This window comes from Channa argus, chromosome 19 (assembly GCF_033026475.1).
Source record: "Channa argus isolate prfri chromosome 19, Channa argus male v1.0, whole genome shotgun sequence".
Classification (NCBI taxonomy): Eukaryota; Metazoa; Chordata; class Actinopteri; order Anabantiformes; family Channidae; genus Channa; species Channa argus.
This window is the reverse complement of record NC_090215.1, coordinates 19200673-19211410: the sequence shown is the minus strand read 5'-3', so window position 1 is coordinate 19211410 and position 10738 is coordinate 19200673. Positions and strand designations below refer to the sequence as shown.

Genomic DNA, 10738 nt, shown 5'->3' with positions numbered 1-10738 from the left:
GAAGAAACCCTGCTTTTAACAGAGAAATGCTGTGTTACTATTGATTTGATTTCACTTGTCAGGATACTCTTCTGAAATGTGTCTTACATCACAATGTAGCCATTACAAAACCTTCAGTGTTTACAGAGATCCAACATTTAACAAACCAAACGCTCTGGACGTAGTTGTCAGTTGTGTTGCACTGGAAATTCCTGTTTCTACAAAGCCCAGATTTGAGTGTAGACATTACAAAACAAAAGTTGTCGATTTTAGATTTACACTGTCTAGGAGGAAAAAGATGTCCACGTGCAGCTGGTTGAACGTAGATCTGCCCTCTGCATCGGAGGGGCAGCTCTTAACAGTTTGTCCTCTTTTTTCTTCAGTTTTCAGATCTTCTAGTTGCAGGTGCAACAAGTTAAGGTGCTAAACCAGCTCTGATATAAAAAAGAAGAATTTGGGTCACAACATTTGTTTTTCTGAAAATGGAAAAAATGTAACAATAGAGTAACAGAATGACCTGAATCAGTTGAAACACGATGTAACAAAATGCTGTGACCTTGAACCTTGAACCTTGAGCTTCTCTGCTACTTTTTGGCAGAGGGTAGCACAAAGTTCACATACAGTATGTGTCAAATACAACTGAATGTTACTCTGAAGCATTTACAGATGGCTTGAGGAACTTTGAAACATCTTAAGAAACACGATGTTCTCCCCTCTTCCTCCACAGAAGGTTCAGTGACTGCTTGCCGAGTTACTGAGTTTCATTACAAAGTTCTTCCATTTTACCATTATTATGCCTAATGTGCCCCTCAAACATTCAAAGCCTCAGAAATGGTTTCATCACTTGTCCTGATCTAGTCCCTGCCACAAAATCTCACCGTGGAGGTTTTTGTCCTGACATCCACAGTAAGTTCTGGGACCAACTGTGGAAACAGGACAGATAACAGGTGTCTATTTTAAACTGCATCCAATCAGTTAATTTAGTTTAGTGCAAATTAGTTTTTGTTTTTGTACAGAAAACACGAAGAAAAGTGTCATCTCAGTCATTTTTTGGATTATTTTACAGCATTAAGATACATCATCATACAGTAAATATACAGTTCATCATTGGACACCAAGTTGAAAGCACGATTCATTTCATTTATAAATCAACATGGAATTATTTGACTTAGGTTTTTGCTGCCTTGTACCTCACTTGTAAGTCGCTTTGGATAAAAGCGTCTGCTAAATGACTCAATGTTAATGTATTTGTCTGCTTACTGCCGCACAGTTCTATTAGTGGCATCACAATGTGACAGTGCGAAGATTCGATCCCGGAGATATTATTCTGCTGAAGGCTATACAGTGAAACTCCACCAGAGAGAGCAACAAAACACACGCACACACCCTGAGAAACTGAAACAAATGAATAAAAAGTGTCACTCATCAACATTACAACTGTGACAGATTTTAATCATCACACAAAGACACCAAAAACACAATGACTGTCTCCTTATATGCAAACATGGTTTAGTTAATTTCTCGGTGCCACAGCTCTGTTGCTGTCCAGCACATATCAAAAACACATCAGTGTCCACGTCATAAACAGAGGGAGTTTATCTATAAACACCTCCACAGGTTAAGATCACAGATGACTCTCACACTTCCTGTAAGTCAGAGATCACCTCTTTTGTTTTTTGACGTTTCAGATCACTTACAAACAATTTTGTTGAAAGTCTCCACAACCGTCCACTTTCCGCTCATATGTCACGTTTAGTTTACAGTCTCAGTATCAGTGTGTCACAAGTCCTACATTTAAAGTTTTACTGAAGTAAACGTGCAGCACTATTAGCATCACACTTTACTTCAAGTAGCAGTAGGTGTTTTACTAATCACGTCTGTAGATTTATATTTATTTATAATTTTACATTTCAGCATTGTAGTGGTTTATGTTTGCACTAACTCCAAGTGCTTAGCAGCTTAATGTATAGAACTCTGTGTCATAATCATGTGAGTAGAGTTTCTGTCCTGCAACAACCACATATTTCCCCATAAAGGAACATTTACTGTCAGTTTATCAGGACAAAACAAGATAAATATTATGTTGTTGGACAAAATTTTATTATTCTAGTGAAGGTAAACGTACAGAGAATTAACCTTTCGGCTTATCCTGTGAGTTCAGGGTCACCGAGTTGAGTAAATGTACTTCATTACATTCCACATTTCCTGATCATCAGCATCTACATTTTGCCTGGGGGCTGACAGAGATGCTCGCATTATCGCATGATCAGTAGACGTTTGCATCTGCCGTCACCCTCAGTCTCTTCCTGTAAGCACGTCTCTGCTGCAGTTCCTCTTCTGTAAATACCAGCTCAATCCAGATCATTTTGTCCTTCAAAATGCGGGTCTACATACAAAAATAATTCCTATATGATTCAGCTTTTATTTTCACCCAATATAAATGTAGGACAATGTTTGAACCCTTAAATCAAAGGTGAACAATCTAATCAATGAGTGTAAATAGAGCAATGGGTCTGAGCACGCTCGGAGACATGCTCAGAGGCCTCTGCGTTTCAGGAAGTATTTTTTAGAGACTCTGAAAGTCATCTGCCCTATTAACCTGTGGAACTGTTTACAGATAAACCACAGTGCACATATGTTTTTGCAATGAAAAAACATGTCAGCCAGTGCAACTGTGTGGCTACGGGTGTGTTTTAAATCCATTCTGGACAACAACACAGCCCTCTGTCAAAGAAGAATCAGATTCTGGAGACAAAATTGTTTGGCCATTTTATGGGTCTTTGTTGACGATGATAAAAATGTGGAAACCAGCCTCGTTCATTACTCTCCAACACAGACTATTAACAAAGACAAACATAGCTTAGCATAAAGCCTGACAGCAGGGTAAAACTGTGAGCCTCAATTTAATTCATTTAAATATATATATCGATATTTATAGATACATAGATCTATCTATCCATCTATGGAGATATATATATAATTTCCTCTATCTCTATCTAGATAGATAGATCTATATATCAATAGATATAGACACACACACACACACACACACACACACACACACACACACACACACACACACACACACGTGAACAAATCCCCATCCTTACTAGGAAATAACCTGGCCTTTAGATTATATTATGAGAAACTATTGAAATAAATGAGAATGTCCTGATGACAATGTTATCATTATCAGAGTCTGATTGAATTCTTCCAAAGATATTCAATTTACTATGAAGTTAGAAAATTCTGATTTCTGAAGCTCAAACCATTAAACATTTGGCATTTTTGATTTCAAAATACTAATTTTTGAAGTATTTTACTTTGATTCATTTTTTTGTCAATTTATTAATAGATTCAGATCCATATTTTTATGTTTTCCATTGATTTAATAGACTTAAGTCACTGTCATGATAATAATCACTGACAACACTTGGGTGATTTCTAAACTGACACGACGTACGTTAAGTGCTACTTCCTCTCATTTACATCAGTCAGACTGGAACTGAAACTCTAAATCAGATTCCTCACGCGCTTCATACACAGGAAAACACACTTTTAGAGTAACATGGTTACTACACACAAATGAGAGAGGTTCAACAAATTTATCCCAAAAAAAAAAAGAAAAAAAAGGAATCAAATCACATCTTGGAGCAGGACGGTGGTGTTGGACCTGGATGGAGGCAGCTTCACATACACATTTGAAGAAGCATCTGGATGTTGCAGGACAAGCTCACAAGTCCTGATTAGTGACTGGGAGTAAAACACGCAGGTCGTCTACAGGTGTGAACGTGCATTACTGGAAAAGTGAACGTCTCTCAGGATGGAGAGCTGTGCGTCTTCTTGCTGTCTCTCAGCTGGTCGTGTCATTGTTCTCCGTTTTCTCTTTCTTCTCAGACTTCCCCCCCCCACCAAAGAAAGGCAAAACATTAAAGGTCCCAACGGTCAATACAAGAACAATAAAAGCTTTGAATATGAAGAGACACCGTGACCGCTGAATAAAGACTCACCTTCTTTTTGCCATAAGGTGGATCTTTCCAAAGAGTCTCCAAAGTCTTGTGTCCCTCCTGAGCCCAGGTGTACCCGTAATCTCGACTCACCTGGTGGAACAGAAACACACCATTAGGTGAGAGCCCATCACGGACAACTACTTTCATTAATCATAGATCATGTGTGAAGGCTTAACACTGAGGACGCTGAGTGTGTGTGTTATTTGTGTTTCCATGTTTCCAAAATGTGTTTCCATCATGCTTTTTTACTTGGATGTCTGAGCTCCATTGCAGAAACATCAACAGTTTGTGTGGACAGAGCTAGAGTTGAATAGAATACAGTTGATGTGCCTCACATCCACCAACCAAGGAGCTTCACCACAGGTGCCCACGTCTCTCCCCTGCATGACTACAATCCTGTCTCTGCAGCAATGACCCTCTCAGCGGAGCAGGTGAGGCCAGAGCTACGCAGGCTTCACCCCACAAAAGCTGCAGGTGCTGATGGAGTCTGTGCACCACAGCTATTTAGGATCCTTCAGCCTGTCCTCAACCTGAGCCTGTAGCTGGAGAGGCTGCCTGTGGGATGTAAAGCATCAGGCCTGGGGCCAGTGACAAGTGTCCCCAGTGACTCTCGACCTGCGGCTCTAACCTCCCACATCATGAAAGTTTTGGATAGACTGGTCCTGGACTTCCTCCGTCCCCTGGTGAAACTCAGCTGGGGGAGGAGGATGAGCTCATCTACCTGCTACCCACCTGGACAAGCCTGAGGGGTCTGTAAGAATTATGTCCTTTGACTTCTCCAGTGCTTTGAACACAATCCATCCTGTCCTGCTGGGGGGGAAATTAAAGAGCATGCTAGTTGACACCCCCATGATTACCTGGATTTTGGACTACCTCACTGACCGGCCCCAGTACGTCCTGCTGCATTGTGTTTGACCATGTGACCTGCAGCTCAAGTGCTCCCCGAGGGACAGTTCTATGTCCCTTTCTGTTCACCTTGTATACCTCTGACTTCAGGTACAACTCAGAGTGAAGATATCAAGGAGTATCGATCAGTGCTGGACAGTTTTTTTCATTGTTCGTTGAACTGGTGGAGGACTTCAGGAAGTCTGGGACTCCTGTCAATCCTCTCTCCATACGGGTGAGAGAGACGGGTGGACGTAGTTTCAGAGTAAAAATACCTGGGTGTCCACCTGGACAATGGACTGAACCGGTCAGTTAATGTAGCATCAATATACAAGAAAACTCATTTCCTAAGGAGACTAAGGTCCTTCAACATCTGCTGCAGATGTTTTATGGTAGCCCGCTCCATCTTCTGTCCTGTGTTTTACTGGGGCAGCAATATGAAGGTGGCAGACAATTAAAGACTGGACAAACTAATGGGGAGGGCTGGTTCTTTCTGGGGGAGAAGCTGGACCCTCTGCATGTTGTGGCTGAGAGGAGAATGTCGTCCAGACTCCTCTCAATCCTGGACAATCCCTCCCAGTCCACTGTGAGCTGGATGCACAGAGCAGCACTTTCAGCCAGAGACTGATCACAGTCAAGTTCTCCACAGAACAACACAGGAGATTCTTTCTCCCAGTGGACATTAAACTGTTCAACTCACCTCCGTCTGTAAAAGGATGGGGACTGAATGGTCCAAATGGACAAATAGGATTGTTTTTGTTTCATTTACATTTACTCCTCTAGCTGGGTTTTATCTTACTTCATGATCAGTAGTTTGTACTTGTACTTGTCTATTGTCTGGGTTTGGTGGAAGTTTTTCCTTTCCTTTCTAACTTTCAGGTGGAGAGAGCATGTTTTGTTAAAATGTTTTGGTTTTTTTTTTTAATTCAAAGATCAACATTGTTCCGACACAGGTTAAAAAATTATACCAGGAAATGCTGCAGTGCACACAGACAACTAGACACAATCCATATCTATCTAAAACTAGAGTAGGGGATCCCGACCCCCCACAATTCAATGATTCCTGTCTTACTCCGTTTTAAGAATCATTAGCTTTTCATAGTTTTTATATTTCCATTGTTGGAATTTTAAATAATAAATAAAAGGAAGTTCAAACTTAAAAATAAAATGCTGCATCTGTGTGAGAAATGTGCAGTTTTCTCATGTGTTTTCACAGTTCAGCTGTGAAAACACATGCCCTGTTGGTTTGTTCCATCTCAGTATGTATTTACTGAAGTACGATTGTGTCAGGGTGTGTCCGTGTTTGTCCATCTCGGTTTGGCGCTCGTTGGCCCTCTGAGTGGAAACGGTACATAAAATGGCCCAGACATGGTAGAAATTAGCAACGCGAGTCACAGCCAGCGCTTCCTGCAGGAAAGCACAACCCTTTCCTATAACGGAACAAGTCACAGATCAAACAAATACAGACACAACTACTGTGTGAGACCAGTGTGAAATGGCCCTCAGAGCTTCAGAAATACAGTCCCTAAGGTCAAGGTGTGATTTTCCTCTGACTCAGAAAAAGCAAAAACGTAATAAAAGCATAATAATCCACCTACGTATTTTTAGCTAAAAACAAATAAATGTTATTGTCCCTGCTTTCACATCTGTTTCCTGAATGTATTTCAGTACTGGGTGAGACATTAAATAGTTGACAACAGATCTTTTATCTCAATTTGATGTCAGACGTGTTAACAACTGACACAAAGTAACACATAAAGCTGCTTGTTTTTAAGTTATTGATTATTTGTGTTTTTTATTTTTTGCTGTGTGAGTTTAATAGTAGCACCAGTCTCATTTTTTGTAGCTTTGTGAAAAATATAAGTGAATGTATAGAGCTGCCTCGTTACCACGACACCGAACACCACAATCAGCCCAGCTTTTTGGGGAAGCTGTGTCTTCCGTGTCTGTGGCTGAGAGACGATACCCAACGCAATTCTGTTCAGCACTTACACACCTTCAAAATGGATGCAGCCTCCTGAGGATAAAACATGGAGGCACTCAGAGCCATAAGTCCAACTGGAAATATGAGCCGGTTCATCCTGGAGCCTGAAACAGAGACAGAGCGATGCTTTTAAAGGTTTCTATGTTAACGCACGGTTTAAGATTCTGCGTTGTATCTATGCAGATGCTAGTTGGCAGTGGGATTTCTGTCACGCATAAGAAGTGTTTTCTGAGACTAGGCAAAGACACATTTATCAGGCCTTTAATGTTCATGATTCAGATGGTTAGGAAGTTATATTTCTGTCAATGAATAATCACAAAAGTGAAACTTTTTAGCTTTTGCTAAAAAGGAATGTTGCTTATGCCGAATTCCCTTTGACCTTAGCAGATGTCATCTTGTCTGCATGTCACTGTTTGCATGAGTGAAGACTTGACATTAGTTACCTTTGGCCAAATAAAGTCCTAGGAAGCCAGAGAAACCCACCACTGCCACACTGGGGTAGAGGTCAGGAGGAGGGTCACTGAGGAACTGATATACATCTGAAAGACGAGGAAGGGAAAATGTGAAAACAGGGAGACAGACTAAAACAGTGTCATTCCTACGGGCTGATTTGTACATTTGCTGTTTGTCGAAGTGGAAAATGTTACTCATGCTGAGGATTAAAAGATTCCATCTGATGGGGAGTAAAACTAACTATGGAAAGTTGCGGGTTGCATTGTAGAAGCTGGCATCAGAATCATGTCGTCATTGTCCTCACATTGGCTAAAATGTCATATCCACTGTGACCCAGCGGTCAAAGGTTCAGCAAAGGACACACTGCAGTTGCCCTTAGTCTAATTCTGTCCAGTTTCCAACTCAAACTATATTTATTGGGTGTACACACTACTCTGCATGCACTGACTGAAGTCATGTTTAGGACTTCACAAATGGGACCCCAGTGTGTCTTCTCACCTGTCGCTTTAGTTATGGACGTGTTGATTGTGGGCTCAACTCTCCGGTAAAATTCCTGTGGTCAAGAGAAAATCAGAAGTAGAACGGGTTACTTTTATCTGATAGACTGGATTTATTGGAGAAATGCAATTTAAAAAAAACATTTTTTTAAAAATCTATCCTCTAACAGCAGATGTTATATCCATGTTACATAAATTAATATTTTCACAACAAGCAAACAACAACAGCTTAACAGCATAAAAGACCATGTTATTACATGTCACTAACCTCCACCTTCTCCAATGCAGCCTGGCCAGTTTGCTATAAAAAACACCACAATTTCTTTTCAGTTTCTTTAACTCTCCAAATCATCACTCATTGAGCAGTCAATAAACAAAATGATGTGACCAAGCTACTGTAGCTGGGACCTTCTGTATTTGATGCCCCGGACATAAACAGAAACATAAATTTTTTCCTGTGCATACAACACAGTATTTAAAGTTGCTTCTAAAGATAAAGGAATGAAAAGGATCTTTAAATCTGTAGGATCACAGTAGCAGAACTTAATCCAAACATATGCGTTTGTGGTGCTGCAGTTGATCTCGCTCCCTTTGCATTATATTACAACAACCAAACCATCAATTTGGATGAACCTGAACCCTTCTTTCAACAACATGAAAATCAAGGAAAACATTAATGTAAAATAACAAATAACAGATTTGCACCCGTTGCCAGTGAGTTCTACTAGTTTTTACAAGAAATTTAATGTAACCTTCTTTGGTTCAGCTGTGCTGGGAAAGTTTAAGCTCCAGTTACAAGACACAAACATGAAAGGTAAACATCTGGAAATCTACAGATTTGTGCAGCTGCAGAAAAATATTTAAAGTACGTGCGCAAGAAATGTGGCTATTTTGTCTTCATAAATGCAGCACAACACCTTTAAAGTAAATGCTAAGAAAAGCGTAAGTGTAAGCTGAAGCAAAGTTTGATCACACACAGAGCAAGAAGCTGCTAACATGCGTCACACACCACACTTCGTCGTAGTATTAATGTATGTCATTGGAGATTTGCTGCTAAATTACATAGATGGCTTGTGTACACAAATGCGTATTTGTGTATATAAAAACTAACTACAAAAAAGTAAATCTGATAACATTTTATGTAATTTCTTATAGATTTTCAAGCTCTCTTTGGTTTGTGCAGCTTACAGATTTCAGAAATAGCCGTGTTTGGGTATCAGGTTGCAATTGACCATGTTCAAGGTTAGCTCGAGGTTCCTGGTTGATATAATTATCTGATTGAGTAATTTGATTAATTTTGATTTGTCTGGTCATAACACATGAACACACCTGACACTTATCTGTATATGGTTCTGCCCATTTCCTCAGGGATGTGACGTACTGCTCCATTTGCCCTGCATGTGGCGGCACATACGGAGGCTCTGCTTCAGGGGTGGTGTATAGAGATGGTAGCTAAAAGAAAAAAAGATAATGGCTGCTTCATAGTCGCACCTTATATTAAAGCTGATGACAGTTTGTAAAAGTAAAAAACAAACACACAAAAAAAAGGTACAAAGACCAGTAAAAAACATCAGAAAGAAACAGTCACATCGACCCCTCGTGACTGGAAGAACCTGTCGATTATCATTCTACTTGGTGGAAGTTTGCCCCCCTAACCCAGACTTTAGATGCCTGACATGCAATAAATCCTGTGGATCCAGAATCGGGGATTAATAAAGTGTCTATCTATCTAAAACATTTTAGTTTCACATTATTGAGCATTTTACATTCTTGCAGACACTTTTTCTATGATCCACATGTGGAACAAATCTGGACCAGACTTGTACATTCACGTTATCAAGAGCATCAACTTCCATAGTGGTTAAGATACTTTGTGTTCTTAGTGCAGGTTAGTGGATGTACTTAAACCTTCGTGAAGAATTTAAAGTTATAGTCGAGTATTTTTCAGGCAAGTTAAAGAAGGTAAATTTGCTAGGACAGTGATTTGTTAACCCACCTCTTCGAGGCTGAGAACAGGCTGTGAGCTGCTCCTCTTCGCGTCACTGGCCGCCAGCACCGAGCCGCTCAGCAGGCCCGTCAGGCCCGGAGCTGCAGCACACAGCGACACCTGGCGACCCACCGGCAGAATACATGAATAAACGCGGTGGAAAATGAAGCCGTACTGATAAATCAGAGCTTTCAGACACTTATTCAGACACACATCGACACAAAGACTGTTTTGCGACGGGTCCTCTTCGGTGTAAAAACGCTGTGTTTTTCTGACATGTTAGCAACCGAAGCTAGCGACACGCTAACGGTGGCTGTTGGCTAATTTCGGAACATTTAATTCACTATTTGCAGTCGGATCTTATTGTGCAACACTCTACACACTCGTTTTAGTGGATGACAGCCACTGCTTAAGAATTACACATTTTTTAACAACAAACAACAACAGATAAAAATAAGAAAATTTACCAGTTTCACATATGACATGACCACCGACCTCCGTTTCGCTTTTCTACGGCAAGCGGCAGGAACAGCACGCATGCGCATTGTACACACGAAGCTCAACGTTGAACACCGAAAACTGTACTAAAACAGGCTATTAAATCATTTTCTTCATAACATTAGCTCTTACTGCCACTTGCTGGTTACATTTTATTGCTTATTTACAGACGTAGCAGAAAGCGAGTCTGTTTGAATTGTCATGTCACATCATCTCATTAATAACCTATTGCTATTAGTTTTCATCTTTTCTGCAATGACCGTCACATCTCGTTATTTAAGTGATTTCATGTCAGGTGACAGATCGCAAGATATATACTGTATTATTCCAATTTATGTAATTTATTACTTAAAACATTTTAAACCTTTTATTGCCTTCTTTCAGTTATCACTGCAAATTGACTCTTTAAATTGTGGGCTGGTGCTTTGGAATGAAATAAATTTGA

At 40.2% G+C, this 10738-nt stretch overlaps 1 protein-coding gene across 1 annotated transcript; it reads right to left on the bottom strand.

Annotated features, from left to right (window-relative positions):
- Window positions 1–1011: 1011 nt before the first annotated feature.
- apoob (apolipoprotein O, b) lies at window positions 1012–10358 on the bottom strand. Its single transcript, XM_067486741.1, has 9 exons — window positions 10263–10358; window positions 9805–9915; window positions 9138–9260; window positions 8077–8109; window positions 7810–7864; window positions 7302–7397; window positions 6871–6962; window positions 3990–4079; window positions 1012–3877 (listed from the first exon to the last, which is right to left on the bottom strand). Exons 1-9 carry the CDS (start codon window positions 10338–10340, stop codon window positions 3833–3835), a joined length of 723 nt encoding a protein of 240 aa, XP_067342842.1. The 5' UTR covers window positions 10341–10358; the 3' UTR covers window positions 1012–3832.
- Between the last annotated feature and the right edge of the window lie 380 nt (window positions 10359–10738).

What these genes read in the sequence shown, in the direction of transcription:
- apoob (XM_067486741.1), bottom strand. Translation starts at nt 10,340, where the DNA reads ATGCGCATGCGTGCTGTTCCTGCCGCTTGCCGTAGAAAAGCGAAACGG. An exon ending in CTGTTCTCAGCCTCGAAGAG is followed by an intron (nt 9,261 to 9,804) that starts GTGGGTTAACAA and finishes TTTTTCTTTTAG; the next exon opens with CTACCATCTCTATACACCAC. An exon ending in AGGCTGCATCCATTTTGAAG is followed by an intron (nt 4,080 to 6,870) that starts GTGTGTAAGTGC and finishes CTGTTCCACCAG; the next exon opens with GTGAGTCGAGATTACGGGTA.